Genomic DNA, 20,044 nt, shown 5'->3' on the forward strand with positions numbered 1-20,044 from the left:
CTCTTCCCCCCCTCCTCTTCCCCCCCTCCCTCTTCCCCCCCTCCCTCTTCCCCCCCTCCCTCTTCCCCCCCTCCCTCTTCCCCCCCTCCCTCTTCCCCCCTCCCTCTTCCCCCCCTCCCTACTTCCCCCCTCCCTACTTCCCCCACTTCCCCCCCTCCCTCTTCCCCCCTCGAATTGCAACGAGACCTGGGTGACCTTATGCATCATTCACTGAAAATAAGCATGAAGGCACAGCAGGTAGTGAAGAAAGCAAATGGCATGTTGGCCTTCATAGCGAGAGGATTTGAGTAAAGGAGAAAGGAGGTTCTACTGCAGTTGTACAGGGCCTCTTCCCCCCCTCCCTCTTCCCCCCCCTCCCTCTTCCCCTCTTCCCCCCTCCCTCTTCCCCTCTTCCCCCCTCCCTCTTCCCCCCTCCCTCTTCCCCCCTCCCTCTTCCCCCCTCCCTCTTCCCCCCTCCCTCTTCCCCCTCCCTCTTCCCCCCTCCCTCCTTCCCCCCCCTCCCTCTTTCCCCCTCCCTCTTTCCCCCTCCCTCTTTCCCCCTCCCTCTTTCCCCCTCCTCTTTCCCCCTCCCTCTTTCCCCCTCCCTCTTTCCCCTCCCTCTTTCCCCCTCCTCATTCCCCCTCCCTCTTTCCCCTCCCTCTTTCCCCCTCCTCTTTCCCCCTCCCTCTTTCCCCCTCCCTCTTTCCCCCCTCCCTCTTCCCCCCCTCTTCCCCCTCTCCTCTTCCCCCTCCCTCTTCCCCCTCCCTCTTCCCCCTCCCTCTTCCCCCCCTCCCTCTTCCCCCTCCCTCTTCCCCCCTCCCTCTTCCCCCTCCCTCTTCCCCCCTCCCTCTTCCCCCTCCCTCTTCCCCCCCTCCCTCTTCCCCCCCTCCCTCTTCCCCCCCTCCCTCTTCCCCCCCTCCCTCTTCCCCCTCCCTCTTCCCCCCTCCCTCTTCCCCCCTCCCTCTTCCCCCCTCCCTATTTCCCCCCCTCCCTACTTTCCCCCCTCCCTACTTCCCCCCTCCCACTTCCCCCCCCTCCCTCTTCCCCCCCTCGAATTGCAACGAGACCTGGGTGACCTTATACATCATTCACTGAAAATAAGCATGAAGGCACAGCAGGTAGTGAAGAAAGCAAATGGCATGTTGGCCTTCATAGCGAGAGGATTTGAGTAAAGGAGAAAGGAGGTTCTACTGCAGTTGTACAGGGCCCTGGTGAGACCACACCTGGAGTATTGTGTGCAGTTTTGGTCTCCTAATTTAAGGAAGGACATTCTTGCTATTGAGGGAGTGCAGCGTAGGTTCACCAGGTTAATTCCCGGGATGGCGGGACTGACATGATGAAAGAATGGATCGACTGGGCTATTATTAACTGGAATTTAGAAGGATGATAGGGGATTTTATAGAAACATGTAAACTTAAGGGATTGGACAGGCTAGATTTTGGAAACATTTTCCCTGTGTTGGGGGGAAGTCCAGAACAAGGGGCCACAGATTAAGAATAAGGGGTACGCCATTTAGAACTGAGATGAAAACCCTTTTCACCCAGAAAGTTGTGAATCTCCCTCAGAAGGCAGGGTGGCCAATTCACTGGATGTTTTCAAGACAGTATTAGATATAGCTCTCAGGGCTAACGGAATCAATGGATATGGGGAGAAAACAGGAATGGGGTGTTGATTTTGGGTCTGGGGTGGAGTCACCTTAATTTTGAGTACTTTATCTTCAGGAATATTCATCACTTAATGTTCTTTATCATTGGACCCTTGTGTCTCCCTCATTCTTTGCGCATTAGTTGTCTTTTTTTGTGTGTAGACAAACCTGTTGTGCCCCTGCAAGTAAAAATATAATTCTTCCGTTTTGGTATATATGATAATAAAACACTCTTGACTGTCCAGACTGTCTTCTTCAAAGAAGATATGGAAAATATTTAATGCCCTACTGATTTTTTTAATGTCTCAGAATTTCAGTCTCCAAGGGATCCGTATTTTTATTTGCTCAATCTGTACCATGTAGCTGCTGAAGCTTCTCAGATCTTTTCACATTGTTTGGCAATTTAACCTCAGCATATCCCCCCCCCCCCCCCCCCTTCACGTGTTACCCACCTCATTTCTCACCTATTTCTCCCCTTCTTTCATCTAGTTTCACAATTTATTAATTCGTCAGTCCTGTACCACACCTGCTTTCATCTCTGGCCTTCGTTCCAACCTCCTCCTATCAAAAAAAAACCTTGCCTGCAATGCTTTGTCCTGCCTCTCCCTTCCAGTTTTCTTCTCCTTCCCCTACAATCAGTCTGAAGAAGCGTCTTAACCCTAAACATCACCTGTCTGTGTTCTCCAAAGATGCTGCCTAACCTGCTGAGTTACTCAAGCACGTTATGTCCATTTGTGTATTAACCAACATCTGCAGTTCCTTGCTTCTGCATATCTTTTGTTTCAGTTTTATTTTGGTTCATCATTGCTGCTTTTTGCAATTCTCCCAATCCTCTGGTTATGCTATTTTGGTCTCTTTACTTCAAGTCTTAATCTCTTCGTGGACATCAAGTTGTCTTGTCAATTTTCATTCCTCAATAGAATGTACATTTTGTTGAGGATGATATATTGCTTTTGGCCACAATTTGTCTCCTAGAATATATAAAACATATGTTTCCAATCTGCTTTTGCCGTTTCACCTCTCACACCTATTTAATTGCTTTATTTAAGATCAAGGTTTCAATTTCTGACTAATCTGCATCCATCTCAAACTGGAAACCTACTCAGACTCTAATTCTTTTTCCCTGGAAGGTCTTTCCTGAGATTGTTGATTAACTACCCCATTGCAGAGTTTCTATTGGAATGGGTGGCACAAATAGCAGAGTTGCTGCCTCACAGTTGCCAGAGACCCGGGTTGGATCCTGACCGTTGCTATCTGTTTGCATGATCTCTCTGTGACTGTGGGTTTCCTTTGGGTGATCTTGTTTCCTCCCACATCTCAAAGACATGCAGGTTTGTTGCTGAATTGGCCTCTGTAAATTGCCTCTAGTGTATAGGAACTGGGTGCGAAAGTGGGATAACAGAACTAATGTGAATGGGTGTCATAGAATTATACAGTGTGGAAACAGGCCCTTCAGCCCACTTGCCCACATAGGCCAACATGTCCCAGCTACACTAGTCTCTCCTGCCTGCGTTTGGTCCATATCCCTCCAAACCTAACCTATCCATGTACCTATCTAACTGTTTCTTAAATCTTGGGATAGTCCCAGCCTCAACTATCTCATCTGGCAGCTTGTTGCATACACCCACCACCCTTTGTGTGAAAAAGTCAGATTCCACTTTAATCTTTTCCCCTTCACAAACCATTGTCCTCTGGTCCTCGATTTACCTACTCTGGGCAAGAGACTCTGAATCTACACGATCTACTCCTTTCATGATTATATGCACCTCTATAAGATCACCCCTCGTCCTCCTGTGCTCCAGGGAATAGAGTCCCAGCCTTCTCAACCTCTCCCCATAGCTCAGACCCTCTAGTCCATCAATATCCTTGTAAATCTTCTCTGTACCCGTTCCAGCTTGACAACATCTTTCCTATAAAATGGTGTCCAGAATTGCACATAATAATCTATTTGTGCTCTCAACAACGCCTTGTACAACTGCAGCATGACCTCCCAACTTCTATACTCTATACTCTTGCTAATGGCCAATGTACCAAAAGTCTTTTTGATTACCTTATCGACTTGCGACTCGACCTTCAAGGAACCATGCACCTGCACTTCTAGATACCTCTGCTCTCCAACACTCCCCAGAGCCCTACCATTCACTGTGTAGGTTCTGGTCATGTTAGACTTCCCAAAATGCAACACATCACATTATTTGGTATATACCAGCATCTCCAGTTCCTTTCTACACAATGAAATTCTTATTCGCAGCAACTTTACAAGCCCATTTGCAAATTAACACAAATGTACAATAATCAATACAATAAATTAATAATCAGCAATACTAAGTAACCAGACCATCAGAATGCAAAATCCAAGTAAATAAATCAACCAAAACAAAGTCCTTAATTGATTATAGTTGCTGAGGTAGGATTGTGGTTAGTAGTGTACAGTGTTCAAGAGCCTGATGGTTGTTGGAAGGAAGCTATTCTTGAATCTGGAGATCACAGTTCTCAGGCGGCTGTACCACCTTCCCAATGGTAGTAGCAAGATGGGAGCATGGCCAGGGTGGTGTTGATTGTTTTAGCTGTGTATTTGAGGCAGCTTCTCCTGTAGATCCCTTTGGTAGTGGGGAGGCAAGTCTCTGTGATGGGTAATGTCTATCATTTCCTGCAGCTTTGCTCATTCCGGAGTGTTTTGAGTTGCCGAACCAGACTGTGATACAAAGAGTCAATATGGTCTCTTTTGTATACTTCATTAGAGCATTTGCGGACATGACCAATCTCTTTAATCTTCTATGGTTCTTTATTATTCCAGTGAAACTCTTTTTCCAGTGAAACTCTTTTTTGCAAAAGGTTCAGTTAGTTATCACTGTACACTAGTATGCAAGAATCAACAGGTTTTGGCGCATCTTTCTAAGTCCCAGCTGCAGTTGGGCATAAAAGCCCGTTGCAGCCTTTGCCTCAATTTAGATTGTTCCTCAAACCCGCCAGGAAGTAGGGGCTTTGATGAGCTTTCTTTGTGATTGTATCAATGTGCTGGGCCCAGGGCAGATCTACAGAGATATACATGATCAGGAACTTGAAGCTGTTGACTCTCTCCATCGGCGAAGACAGGTTTATGGATCCTTTATTCATGATAAAGGTTCATGAATTTATTCTTGCATAAAATATTCTCTTGTTACAGTCAAGGGTTTAGGTCATGTTCTAAATGATGAAAAGAAAACTAGTTCAATACCAACAATTATGGGGTTACATTATGTTGAGAAATTTGTAGATTGGTTTTATTTAAATTTTATCCGACTGCAGATTCTATTAAGTCATGGAGTCATAGAACCATTCAACATGGAAACAGGCCTTTAGGGCCAACTCGTCCATGCTAACCAACCATCAGCTTCCAAGCTGAGCTATTCCCACTTGCCTGCATCCTAACCTTTCCTATCCATGTACTGTCCAAATGTATTTTAACTGTTTATATTGTATTTGCTTTTAGACTATTCCACGGAAATGTTGCCTTCGAGTCCCTTTTATATCTTTCCCCTCTCAGTTTATACCTACATCTAGTTTTAGACTCCCCTGCCTTGGCGAGAAGGCTGTGGCTATTCATCTTATCCATGCCAGTAATTATTTTCTACATCTTTGTAAGGTTGTCTCTTAGCCTCCTGAACTCCGGTGGTGTGGTGTTGGATTGGGGGGGAGGGGGAGACACGTCTATCCAGTCTCTCCTTATAGCTCACATCCTCCTGCAGTAATAATTTCTTTGCAGTTATGCTTGTAAAGAAGTGTTTAAGGCAAAGCAAATAATTGCTGTTTAGGTTTTTCATTCTGGACATGCCTTGGTCACGTTAGCCACTGTTGTAACAAGATGCAACTCCAAATTCCTCATTGTATGAATTGACCTTTGATATCTTGATAATTTGCAACAGATGGGATCAGAACACCTACCCCATTTGACTGACTATTTGCCTATGTTCTCAATCTATCTTCGGAAAAAGAAATCGAATGAACAGTTAAGTGCTTTGGCTATAAAATTCATCGATATATTGAAGAGGAGATGGACGTGAACAAAAACCCCAATACAGTAATTTACAGGAACATTGTTGAAAGAGTAAACTATAAACATTTATACCAACTAAAGATGTTGAAATGCTATGCGAACTGAATAGGAGATAGTCCCAGAATATTAGCTGCTTAAGTGGTTTTCTCTTTGCCTCCTGTTGTTTCAAAAAGATTACTAAACCAAAGAATGATCAGTCAAAAAAATAATTCTCAAATTGTAAATTGGGTAGAAAAAAATTACATGTTTCCAAAATATATGCTAGCGCTTTAGTTGACTAATGTAAGTAACCTCCCTTAACATAGATAAGTGGCAAAAGAATCAAAGGGGAATCCATGGGCATTGATAGAAAGGTATAAGCATGAGAGGATGGCACTGATGGGCAGTCTGCATTGGACAGATTGGTTGGAAAAACCACCTTTGGTGTCCTAAGTATGTATGGAAGCACATGAGAGAGGGAAGCATTTTGCAGAAATTGAAGTAGGGACAGGAAATTAAGTTATAGACAATTAAAAAGTGGAATTGTTGGATCACTGGCAAGTTAAACGTCTGTGAACAAAGGAAGACCACTTTATGCAAATTACCTCTCACTGGAGCTACAAAAAAAATTAGAGCAAAGGGAATAGGAAAAAAATAAAAGGATTGTAAAAGGGTGAACAACAGTAGAGATTAAATCTCAGACGTACATAGTATTGCAGATGTAGTCTCACCAGTGTTATATGTAATTGGAGTAAGATGCCTTTTTTTAAGTGGAGTACAAGGGTGGTTGCAATGCAAGGGATCTGTGGGTCTCAGTGAATGAAACAGCAAGGCAAGTAATTAGAAAGCTAATGAAATGTTAATCTTCATTGCAAGCTGTACGGAGTCCGAAAGTGGCTAAATTCTGATGCAATTTCATGGGGTATGCATGGAGTAATACACTGGACTATTTGCAGAGAGGGTAATGCACTTGGAGTATGCATATCATTTTGCTCTGTTTATGGAAGGACATACTTGCATTGCAGGGAGTGCAAATGAAGTTCACCAGATGGATTCCAAGGATGAATGAGTTTTTGATGTATGATGCAAGGTTGATTAGGTTGGACCTATAATGGAATTGGGTAGAATCGGCAATGATCTTAACATAAGATTTGGAGGTGTTTTTCAGGTAGATGTGGTGTATCTGGACTTTCAAAAACCCTTTGACAAGGTCCCACACAAGAGATTAGTGTGCAAAATTAGAGCACATGGTATTGGTGGTAGGGTATTGACATGGATAGGGAAATGGTTGGCAGACAGGAATTAACGGGTCCTTTTCAGAATGGCAGGTAGTGGGTGCTGGGATCCCAGTTATTTACAATATATATTAACGATTTAGACGAAGGAATTAAATGTCACATTTCCAAGTTTGCGGTTGACACAAAGCTGGGTGGCAGTGTGAGCTGCAAGGAGGATGCTATGAGGCTTGGATAGGTTGGGGAGTGGGCAGATGCATGGGAGATGCAGTATAATGTGGATAAATGAGGTTATCCGTTTTGGTGGCAAGAACAGGAAGGCAGATTATTATTTGAATGGTGTCAGATTAGGAAAAGGGGAGATGCAACAAGACCTGGGTGTCCTTGTACATCAGTCACTGAAAGTAAACATGCAGGTACAGCAGGCAGTAAAGAAAGCAAATGGCATGCTGGCCTTCATAGCGAGAGGATTTGAGTATAGGAGCAAGCAGGTCCTACTGCAGTTGTACAGGGCCCTGGTGAGACCGCACCTGGAGTATTGTGTGCAGATTCGGTCTCCAAATTTGTGGAAGGACATTCTTGGTATTGAGGGAGTGCGGCATAGGTACACCAGGTTAATTCCCGGGATGGTGGGACTGACATGTGATGAAAGAATGGATTGACTGGTCTTATATTCACCGGAATTTAGAAGGATGAGAGGGGAACACATAGAAACATATAAAATTAAGGGATTGGATAGGCTAGATGCAGGAAAAATGTTCCTGATGTTGGGGGAGTCCAGAACCAGGGGACACAGTTTAAGAATAAGGGATAGGCCATTTAGGACTGAGATGAGGAAAACCTTTTCACCCAGAGAGTTGTGAATCTGTGGAATTGTCTGCCACAGAAGGCAGTGGAGGCTAATTCACTGGGTGTTTTCAAGAGAGAGTTAGATATAGCTCTTAGGGCTAATGGAATCGAGGGATAAGGGGAGAAAGCAGGAACGGGGTACTAATTTTGGATGATCAGCTGGCTCGAAGGGCCGAATGGCCTACTCCTGCACCTATTTTCTATGTTTCTAGATGTTCGATGCTTCCCCAAGTGGGGATATTTGGAATTTAGGGATATAGTTTCAGAATAAGAGGACACCCCATTAAAACAGAACTAAGAAAGAATGTCTTCTCTGAAGTTCATAACTCTTTGTAATTGAGTGCATTGGAGAGCTGATTTGGAGAAGTCAACTTAAATATTTAAGGTGGAGCTTGACATGTTTGAATGCTGTGTGGGAGAATGCTGGGGGAGAATTGATGCATAAAAACTGGGGTGGGGGTAATCTTTATTCTTGGGGTTGTGTGCAACTCAAGCAGAATATGAGATGCTGATTGAGGCCCTTTGTGATCTGTTTCCATTTCAGGCGACAGACTATACATAGAAGGTAAACACAAACTGCTGGAGTAACTCAGTGGGACAGGCAGCATCTCTGGAAAGAAGGAATGGGTGACATTTCGGGTCGAAACCCTCTTCAGTCTGAAGAAGGGTCTTGAGCCGAAATGTAACCCATTCCTTCTCTCCAGAGATGCTGCCTATCCCGCTGAGTTACTCCAGCATTTTGGGTCTAGCTTCGATTTTAAACCAGCATCTGCAGTTCTTTCCTATACAGACTATACATAGATATCTACTACAAATCCACTGACTCGCATAGCTATTCTGAATACACCTCCTCCCACCCTGCATCTTACTATCCCTTGCAAAAACAAATAACTGCAGGGACTGGTTAATATATAAGGAAAAAAGTGCTGGAACAACTAAGCAGGTCAGGCAGCCCCTCGGGAGAACATGGATAGGCAATGTTTCGGTTCGAGACTTCTTCTGACTGGTCTTGACCCAAAACATTGCCTATCCATGTTCTCCAAGGATGCTGCTACCTGACAGTTACTTCAGCACTTTGTGTCCTTTTGCACGATCCCTCCTTGCAGTTTTTCTGCCTCCACCTCTGCTCATAAGATGGTGCTTTCCAATGTGGTACATCTGAGATGTTTTCCTTCAAAGAACACAATTTCCTCTTCCATACCTCCCACAGTTGTGGATAAAGCTGTCACCCATGTTTTCTCCATTTCCCACAGGTCTGCTCTTGTGGCTTCCCCTTCCCCGAGACACCAAGAATAGTGTTCACCTGCCATCCTTGCCGTGCATCCAACACATCATTCTATGACATTTGCTTGCCTCAATGCGATTCTTCCACCGGTCACATCTTCCTGACCCCATCCTTTCTGCTTTAGGCAGGGACAACTTTCTCTGCGACTTCTTGGTTCCCTCATGCCTCCCATCTACTCCCCACAAACATGTTCCCCTGTATGCGCAGGAGATGTAACACCTTTCCCTGCACACCTCCTTCACTTGCGTTCAGGAACCTTCCAGGTGAGATATGTTTACATGCACCTTCCTCGACCTCATCTCTTGCATTTGGTGCACTCCATTTAGCCTCAAAGGAGTCAAAAGTGTTTCATTGTCATATGTCTTGAAACGGAACAATGAAATTGCCTTCACCACATCGGTGCGACTGAAGCAACTGCCTCAGTGCACTTTTATTCACTGTCCATCAGGTCTGCAGGAGCTTCCTGCTGCTAGCCATTTTAATTCGCCTTCCATTCTGCTACCAACCTGCCTGTTCTTGGTCACCTCCATTGCCAGAGTGAGATCATGTGCAGACTGGAACAACAACACCTCATATTCTGCTTGGTTAAACCATAATGGCATGAATGTGGACCTCCAATTTCGAGTAAATCCTGCCACTCATCCACCCAGTTTCCCTGCCTTGTCTGTGTGCACCTCTCTTTCCACATTCTCTATCTTGTCACCCAGTTCCTTTTCACTTTTTCCACCTCCATCTGCTCTTATTCCAACCTTCCCTATCCTGGGCGCCCCATTTTTGTTCTACTCCCACCTCTAATTCCATTCTAGTCACGATCTCTCCCTCTAGTTTTCCTCCATCACCTCCTCCATCTGCTCTTCCACTTTATATAGTTTTGGCCTGTACTGCTTGGAGTTTAGAAGAATGAAGGGTGACCTTATTCAAACATAAGATCCAAAAGGGGCTGGACAGAGTAGATGTTGGGATGTTTTCACAATTGGGAATCTTGAACATTGGGACACAACTGTAAGATTAAGGGGTGGGTTATTTTTAACTTAGTTATATAGAAATGTCCTTTTCGCAGAGGATGATGAATCTCAGGAATTCTCTGCCCCAGCAGGTGATGGAAACTGGATCATTAGAAGTATTTAAAGTGGAGTTGCAAATATATTTGAGAGATTGAAGAACAGTGTATGGAAAAATGTGACAGGAGAGGAATTGAAGTTGAGGTGAATGAGATTAGCCATGATCCTTTAGTTTATTTTATTTTATTGTCATGTGTACCGAGGTGCAGTGAAAAGCTTTTGTTGTGTGCTAACCAGTCAGCAGAAAGACAATACATGATTACAATCGAGCCATTTACAGTATGATAAGGGAATAACGTTTAGTGCAAGGTAAAGCCAGCAAAGTCCAATCAGGGATAGTCCGAGGGTCACCAAAGAGGTAGATGGTAATTCCGCACTGCTCTCTGGTTGTGTTAGGATGATTCAGTTGCCTGATAATAGCTGCGAAGAAACTGTTCTTAAATCTGGTGGTGTGTGTTTTCACACTCCTATACCTCTTGCCTGATGGGAGAAGGGAAAAGAGGGAGTGGTCAGGGTGCGACTCATCCTTGATTATGCCGCTGACCTTGCAGAGACAGCGTGAGGTTTAAATTGAGTCTATAGAAGGGCGATAGATACAAAATGCTGGCGTAACTCACCGGGATAGGCAGCATCTCTGGCTAGAATGGGTGACATTTTGGGTCGAGACCTTTCTTCAGACTTTTCAACCTGAAACGTCACCCATTCCTTCTAGCCAGAGATGCTGCCTGTCCCGCTGAGTTACTCCAGCTTTGTGTCTATCTTTGGTGAAAACCAGCATCTGCAGTTCCTTCCTTCTCAATAGAAGGGAGGTTGGTTTGTGTGATGGTCTTGTCTGTGTCCACAATTCGTTGGATGGAGCTGTTCCCAAACCAAGCTGTGATGCATCCTCAGGAAGTGAAGCAGTACGCACAGCCCCGGTGGCGCCGAAGTAGAAATTGTCGAAAGCTTCAAGTTCTAAGGAATAAATATCACCAGTAATTTGTCCTGGACCAGCCCCATCAAAGCTATGGCCAAGAAAGTACACTAACACTTCTACTTCCTTAGAAGGCTGAGGAAGTTCGGTATGACCCCTACAAGCTCATCAACTTCTACAGATGCATTGTATAAAGCTTTTTATCAGGATGCATCACAGCATGGTTTGGGAACAGCTTCATCCAATACTTCAAGAAATTGCACAGTTGTGGACGCAACCCAGACTATCACGCAAAACAACCTCCCTCCTATTGACTCCATCTACACTTCATGTTGGCTTGGCAAGGCCACCAGCATAATCAAGGACCAGTCTCACCCCGGTCACTCCCTTCCATCAGCCAAGAGGTACAGAATTTTGAAATCACATACCTCCCTATTCAGGAACAGTTTCTTCCCAGCTGTTATCAGGCAAATGAACCGTCCTTTCACCTGCTGGGGTGTGGTCCTGACCTTCCACCCACCTCAGTAGAACCTTTTGAACTATCTGTAATCGGGTTTTATCGGACTTTATCTTGCACTAAATGTAGTACCCTTTATCCGTTATCTATACACTATGAACGGCTGATTGTAATTATGTATTATCTTTGACTGGATAGCGTGCAACAAAGGCTTTTTGCTGTACCTCGGTACCCGTGACAATAAATTAAACTAAACGGTGGGACAGACTTGAAGAACCCGATGGCCTACTCCTTTTGACAAACAGCATTCTATTTCAGATTAATCAACAAATTTAATTTACACCTCTTAACTTTTCTATTGCTTTGACTTTTACCTTGCACCATCAGCATTTTGGCTAATTTACTCAGCTGCCTTCTACCCTATGGCAGACCTTGTATTTTTTTATTTTCCTTCCAACCCTAAATTTGTTTGCATCTTCAAACTAGTATCTCTATTGTCCTTCTGTTGTGAAGAAAGATTATCAATTCGAAGTCCGAGCTGACTTCAGAAATTTATAAACCTTTTCTCATTTCCAGCAATCATTTTGTGAAACATATTTAGAGTTTGATCTAAGTTATGTTATGATCAAGTAATGCTTGATGTCAGATCAAATAAAGCACAAATATTGCTGTATCAACATGACCTTAATAGAAGAGGGAATGGCAAAGAGGCAAGTCAAGAGATTTTGTAGTTGCTGTGAAAATCTGTGGCTTTGGGTCTGTCAATTTTTAGCAAGTTATGGTTAACCCAGAATGCATGATAGGTAAGTAGCTTGCCAAATTAGTCTGATGAAGGATCTCAACCCAAAACGCCACCCATTCCTTCTCTCCAGAGATGCTGCCTGTCCCAGTGAGTTACTCCAGCATTTTGTGTCTATCTTTGGTTTAAACCAGCATCTGCTGTTTCTTCCTACACTTTACAAACTAAAGCATGGGATGGGAAGTTGTTTTGTACACCAGAAAGGTAAGACTTTGTCTTCATTTGTTACCTTTGGCAAGTATGTTGTTGGAAGAACGGGAGTCCAATTGAAATTGTTGATCTCCGACTCTAGTGTTATATGAGAAAGAAGAGGTTTTGCTGGAGATGATCTCGTTGGATAGAATGTTTATAGAGCCCAACTCTATCGGCCCAACTTGCCCACACCGGGCGGCCAACATGTCCCAGCTACACTAACCCCACCTGCCTGCGTTTGGCCCAAATTCCTCCAAACCTGTCCTATCCATGCACCTTCCTAATTGTATCTTAAATGTTATGATGGACCCCGCCTCGATTACCTCCTCTGGCCACTCGTTCCATTCACCCACCACCCTTTGTGTGGAAAAAGTTACCCCTCGGATTCCTATTAAATCTTTTCCCATTTACTGTAAACCTATGTCCTCTGGTCCTCTTCCCTTACTCTGGGCAAGAGACAATACAATACAATACAATACAATACAATATATCTTTATTGTCATTGTACCCAGGGGTACAACGAGATTGGGAATGCGCCTCCCATACGATGCACTAATTTAGGTAATTTAGACAGCAGCAACCCAACGAAACGAACAGTTGTAACAGTTTTGGACAGGGTAAAGTGCAAGTTGATCTATGCGTTGTGGCCATCCGGCTCAGCAGGACCGGTTCATAGCAGCTATGGCCCTGGGGATGAAGCTGTTCCTGAGTCTGGAGGTGCGGGCATAGAAGGCCTTGAATCGTCTGCCCGATGGAAGGAGTTCGAACAGACTGTTGCAGGGGTGTGAAGAGTCTTTGTGGATGCTGGTGGCTTTTCTGAGGCATCGTGTGTTGTAGATGCCCTCCAAGTCTGGTAGCTGTGTTCCGATGGCCCTCTGAGCTCTATGGACTACCCGCTGTAGAGCTTTCCTTTCTGCCTCCGTGCAGCTGAGGTACCACACAGGGATTCCATGCGTTAGGATGCTCTCTATGGTGCAGCGGTAGAAGGTCTTCAGCAGCTGTTGGGGTAGACCAGACTTTTTCAGTGTTCTTAAGTAGAACAGTCTTTGTTGTGCCTTCTTGACCAGCGCAGCAGTGTTATTGGACCATGTTAGGTCCTCCGAAATGTGAGTGCCCAGAAACTTGAAGCTGGACACTCTCTCCACACTGACCCCATTGATAGAGATCGGGGCATATCCCCCGTTATGTGACCTACGGAAGTTGATGATCAGCTCCTTGGTCTTGGTGGTATTTAGGGACAGGTTGTTATCCGAGCACCAGTCCGCCAGGTTCTGCACCTCCGCTCTATAGTTTGTTTCATCCCCGTTGGTGATCAGCCCGATCACCGTTGTGTCATCTGCAAACTTGACAATGGTGTTGGTGTCGAATGCAGGAACACAGTCGTGTGTGAAGAGGGAGTAGAGCATGGGGCTCAGAACACAGCCCTGTGGTGTGCCGGTACTCAGGGTGATAGTGGAGGACAGGTGCGGGCCCATTCTCACTGCCTGCGGTCGTTCCAGCAGGAAGTCCAGGATCCAGTCACATAATGACGAGCTAAGGCCTAGCTGGTGGAGTTTGGTGATGAGCTTGGTGGGGATGACCGTGTTGAAGGCGGAGCTATAGTCTATGAATAGCATCCTCACGTACGTGCCCTGTCTCTCTAGGTGAGTCAGGACAGTGTGAAGAGCCAGAGAGATGGCGTCCTCTGTAGATCTATTTGCCCTGTATGCAAATTGATGTGGGTCCAGTGAGTCAGGGATGCTGGATTTGATGTGTGAGAGGACTAGCCTCTCAAAGCACTTCATGACAATCGGCGTTAGGGCAACCGGGCGGTAGTCGTTCAGGTTGGAGATCTTTGCTTTTTTCGGCACCGGAACTATGATAGCCGACTTCAGGCACTTGGGGACCGTAGCCAGAGATAATGACAGGTTAAAGATCCTGGTGAATACCTCAGCCAGCTGTTCAGCACAGTCCTTCAGTACCCTTCCTTGAACACCATCCGGTCCTGCAGCCTTGCGTGGGTTGACCCTTTGCAGAGCGCGTTGTACCTCCTGTGTGCTCAGTTGCAAGACCTGTCCCCCCGCCTCGGCTGGGGTTCTTTCACTCAAGGTGGTTTTGCCAGTTTCAAAGCGGGCAAAGAAGGTGTTAAGCTCGTTGGTCAATGCCATATCGCTGTGGGGGCAGGCAGGGCTGCTCTTGTAGCCAGTGATGTCCCTGACACCCTGCCACATGCTTCTGGTGTCCGTGGTGTTGAAGTGGTCTTCCACCCGTTGCCTATGGGTGTCTTTGGCCCTTTTAATACCTTTGCTTAGGTGTGATCTGGCAACACTGTATGCTGAAGTGTCACCAGATTTAAAGGCATTGTTGCGTGCCCTCAGCAGGTTCTGTACCTCCTTGTTCATCCAGGGTTTCCGGTTTGGGAACATCTTTATCACCTTGTCCTCCGTGACATTCTCCACACAGCAGTTGATGTAGGAGAGCACAGTGGATGCGTATTCCTCCAAGTCTACCTCTATCTCTGAACCGTAGGTGGCCTGTTGTGCAAACAGGTCCCAGTCGGTGCGATCAAAGCAGTCCTGGAGTTGTAGGGTGGCATTCTCGGGCCATATTTTGACCGTCTTTATTGTGGGTTTGGTCTTGCGGATGAGGGGTTTGTATGCGGGCAGTAGAAACAGTGAGAGGTGATCGGATTGTCCCAGGGGTGGGCAGGGGAGAGCTCTGTAGGCGTCCTTTACATTGGTGTACACCTTGTCCAGTGTGTTTGAGCCCCTGGTAGGGCACTGCACATGCTGATGGAATTTGTGGAGCGAGGCTCGTAGGTCGACCTGATTGAAGTCCCCTGCAACAATGAAGGCACCGTTGGGGTGGGCATCCTGCTGCTTACTGATGGCCGAGTGCAGCTGTGCTAATGCTAGGTTAGCATTAGCCTGTGGGGGAATGTATACGGCCATGATGATGACCACCGTGATGATGAGACTGTGCGTCTACCTGATCTATTCCTCTCATGATTTTATACACCTCTATAAGATCATCCCTCATACTGCTGCATTTCAGGGAATAGAGTCCCCGCCTACTCAACCTCTCCCTGTATCTCCGACCCTCTTGTCCTGGCAACATCCTCGTAAAATGCAAAACCTCTAATTTCTCTGTATTCAATTCCATCAACCATTCCTCAGCCCAACTGACCAACCAATTAAGATCCTGCTGCAAGTTTTCACAACCATCTTCACTATCTGCAATACCACCCACTTCAACATCATCTGCAAACTTGCTAATCTTGCCATGTGCGTTCTCATCCAAATTATTGATATAGATGACAAACAGTAACAGGCCCAGCAACGCACCCTGAGGCACACCACTAGTCACATGCTCCCAGTCTGAGAAGCAACCTTCCACCATCACCCTCGGCTTCCTTCTATGAAGCCAATTTTCTATCCATTCAGCTATCTCTCCTTGGATCCCATGCAGTCTAACCTTCCAGAATAGCCTACCATGTGGAACCTTATTGAATGCTTTGCTGAAGTCCATATATACATCTACAGCTCTGCCCTCCTCAACCTTTTGGTCACATCTTCAAAAAAACTCAATCAGATTCGTGAGACATGACTTCCCATGCACAAAATCATGCTGACTATCTCTAATCAAGTCAAGTCAATTTTATTTGTATAGCACATTTAAACACAACTCACATTGACCAAAGTAATGTACATCAGTGCAGGTACTAAAAAAGAACATACAATAGCACACAAACCTAACAACACATACATAAACAGTTTACAGTTCACAGCGCCCTCTCAGAGGGCCTCAAACGCTAGGGAATAGAAATAGGTTTTGAGGCTGGACTTAAAGGAGTCGATGGAGGGGGCAGTTCTGATGGGGAGAGGGATGCTCTTCCACAAACTAGGTGCTGCAACCGCAAAAGCGCGGTCACACCTGAACTTAAGCCTAGACCGCGGGATAGTCAGTAGCCCCAAGTCGGCCGACCTGAGGGACCTGGAGATTGAGTGGTGGGTTAGAAGATTTTTGATATGGGGAGGGCAAGCCCGTTTAGGGCTTTGTATGCGAATAGGAGGAGCTTGAAATCGATTCTGTACCGTACTGGGAGCCAGTGGAGAGGCCAGAATCGGGGTGATGTGGTCCCTTTTACGGGTACCCGTCAGGAGTCTCGCTGCGGCGTTTTGGACCAATTGCAGGCGGGACAGGGATGATTAGTTGATCCCAGTGTATAGGGAGTTGCAGTAGTCTAGGCGGGAGGAAATGAATGCGTGGATGATTATTTCTAGGTCGTCAAATTGGAAGAATGGTTTGATTTTAGCTATGGTACGAAGCTGGAAGAAACTGTTTTTTACCACAGCGTTGACTTGCTTGTCAAACTTAAAAGCGGAGTCAAATATCACGCCAAGGTTTTTGACATGCGGTTTGACTAGGGAGGATAGGCTTCCAAAGCTGCCTGTTATCGTTTGATGGAGTCTGGGGGGGGGGGGGGGGGGGGGGGGGGGCGCGCGAATAAGGTGACCTCAGACTTGTTCTCGTTTAACTGAAGGAAGTTCTGTGCCATCCAACATTTTATCCAATCAGCCCTTGTTCATCTAAATGCATGTATATCCTATCCCTCAGGATACTCCCTAGGTGGACTTAATAATGACTGAGCAGGAACATGGTGTTCGGTGATGATTTTGTTAAGAATTTGATAACATGAAATATGACTTGGATTAAATGTATTTTAATACTTTGGGATAATTGATTGTTGGGTAAAATGTCTTGAAGCATGAGATAGGTATGCATAAGTTTATATCAAATGATTTTCACTTTTCCATAACATGGATAATCAGTAAATATATTGTGAAACAATTTTTAAAAGCATACCTTAATATTAAAATATTGCAAAAAGTGTTGTTATGCATTAGGTCATTTAAAAATAAATGATGCATATGCTTTAGCCACAGACATATAATTTGGTATGTCCACTTTCTCCCAGAAATGGCATTTGATAACTTAAAAATTCTAATCCAATTAATTTATTTACATAAAAAAGGTTAAACTGGATGACGTTGATGAATTTTGAATTTTGTATAGTTACAACTAAAATAATCTGCCACTAATCAGACTTGAAAATTTAGCTTTAAAATCTGTATTAATTGAGTTCCTAGTTCCCGAGTTAACGACATTTATTACAGAAAGTTTCAGAACTTGAAAACCAATGAAAGATTCTTTGAAGTTTTAATTCAGTACGAATAGATTTGATGGCGATGCAAGGAACTGCAGAAAGGTCCTGACCGACAATATCGCCTATCCATTCCCTCCACAGATGCTGGCTGAGCTGTTAAATTACTCCAGCACTTTGTGTTTTACTCTAGATTTGATGGACTAGACTGGATTGTAGATCAGAGGAAATTTAAATTTAAGGTATCACCGATTTATATTCCCAAGTGTGTAAAATCTGGCATGCCATTGTAACCAACATTTTAGTCGGATTGTCAAAGTTGATTAACTGGGCTTCAATAATGTGAGTGCATTATTTCCTGTGTGTTGACTAGTCAAGACAAGCATTGTGGGTACTAGCTTAACCACTGTGTGTGGCTGCTTATTACTTTTGAGTTCTCTCACGCTAAAAGTTTTGGGAATGAGTGTGCATTGTTCTATTGGCATTGAATAGTTTATTTCTTTGATGTAATTTCAATATGGTGTCATTATTTGCAATTTTGGCCAGCCAATGCTGTGGTGGTAACAGTTAATGTAACTACTCACTCACCAACTGTGCTTGTCAATGTACAATTGTGTAACCAACCATATAAAATAAGAACAATTGTTGGTCATTTGACTCTTTGAGCATATGCTGCCCTATAATAAAAATCTATCTATCGTGTCTCTGAATATGCTCAAGGATTCGGCTTCCACAGTTTTCTAGAGCAGGCAATTTAAAAGAGACTTGACCCTCTCTTGAGTACAATTTTTTCATAAATGGATGCCCTCTGGTGTGAGACTCTAATGAAGGGGGTTGATCTCCATCATCTACATCGTCCAGTCCCCAAAGAATCTTTGTTTCACTCTTCCAAAATCATGCGAGTACAGACACGTCCAGTTCAACCTACTCTCGAAAGACCGTTTCTTTCTTGGGATCAGCCTAGTGAACTCCCTGGAACTGTCTCCATTAATTAATTATTGTCCTCATAATGATACAAAACCACATAGTACTCTTGATGTAATCTTACAAATGTTTTGAGCAATTGTAGTAAGACTTCCATACTTGTGCTCCAATATCTTTGAAATCCAGCATTTCCTTAGCCTATCGAATCACCTGCTGCATGTGTATACTGGCTTGTTTCATGTATGATGTTCCCCAGATCCTTCCGTGCTGTTGCTTTCTGCATTAATTTCCGCTTACTTAATTTCTCTCTGTGAACTTGCTGCTTTCTCATCAAAATTGTCTTCTATAGTATATTCGCTAAAACCTTAATATATTTTGTTAACAGTTGCAGTCCCAGCATTGCATCATACAGCACCCCACTGATTATCAATTATGAACATGAAAGTGGCCTTGTCATCCTTGTATGTTGCTTCCAATTTGTCAACAAACTCTAGAATGCTAGGATTTTCTCAACATTACAGCTAATGCAATCACGAACTGTATGGCAACTTAAAGTATCCTATGACACACATTATCGTAGCCAGGGATTTTGTTTCACTTCAGCCCTGTTAATTTATCTACTACTAATTCTGTAGTGTTGATGATATTTAATTCCTTATTTGTATTTCTGAAAATTAATTAGCTCTAATAAAGCTAATTGTTTGTTGGCAGATTATGTTCTGTTATTGACATTTGGTGTGATTTGTTTTAAAACTTGTTTTCCTCTTGGAACATTTTTCATTGTATGATTTTTCTCTCTGTCTCCCTTTTAGGCTGTGCAATGGTCTCTGCAACACAACCTGAGCTCGAGGTGGTGCTTTTATGTACAGATATAAATTGTTTTCTTATTTTCGTTGAGGAGGCAATTTATTTTTCTCTTTCAACAACCACATAGCCAGACAAAATTGCAAAAATCTGTCCTGTGTCGACTATGACAGCCACGACCCGTGGCTCTCCAGTGGGAGGGAATGACAGCCAGGGCCAGGCTCCTGATGGCCAGTCCCAACCTCCTCTTCCACAGAATCAGGTAAGCATTTCAGACATACACTTTGTTGTCTGTGGGGCCAAAGGTTTGTAATGTGTGTCTGTGCAAAACTGAAAAATTACGTGAAATATGTCTTCTGTAGTTGTTTTAATTGTCTAAAGTAAAATAGAGTATTATAATAGGGGAATCGAGAACCAGAGGACGTAGATTTAAGGTGAAGGGGAAAGATTTAATAGGATTCTGAGGGGTAACATTTTCACACAAAGGGTGGTGGGTGTATGGAACGAGCTGCCAGTGGAGGTATTTGAGTTAGGGACAATTGCTGCATTTAAGAAACAATTAGATTTGTATTGGATAATAGTATTGGATTAGTACTTGGATAAGGACACGTTTAGAGGGATATGGGCCAAATGGGACTAGTGTAGATGAGACCTGTGGTTCATGTGTGCAAGTTGGGCTGAAGGCCCTTTTCCCATGCTCTATGTCTCTAGGTGTGAGATGTAGCCAAATGTAAAGTATGAGA

The 20,044-nt window shown here is 44.3% G+C and overlaps 1 protein-coding gene across 6 annotated transcripts in view; it reads left to right on the forward strand.

Annotated features, from left to right (window-relative positions):
* usp9 (ubiquitin specific peptidase 9) overlaps window positions 1-20,044 on the forward strand; it is a 185,580-nt gene that overhangs the window by 28,438 nt on the left and 137,098 nt on the right. For all 6 annotated transcript variants that reach the window (XM_078409184.1, XM_078409183.1, XM_078409185.1 and 3 more), the window contains one exon: window positions 19,310-19,563. In XM_078409184.1, coding sequence (XP_078265310.1) covers window positions 19,468-19,563 — 96 coding nt within the window. In that variant the 5' untranslated portion in view covers window positions 19,310-19,467. The remainder of the gene's footprint in view (window positions 1-19,309; window positions 19,564-20,044) is intronic.

This window comes from Rhinoraja longicauda, chromosome 12, assembly GCF_053455715.1.
Source record: "Rhinoraja longicauda isolate Sanriku21f chromosome 12, sRhiLon1.1, whole genome shotgun sequence".
Taxonomy (NCBI): Eukaryota; Metazoa; Chordata; class Chondrichthyes; order Rajiformes; family Arhynchobatidae; genus Rhinoraja; species Rhinoraja longicauda.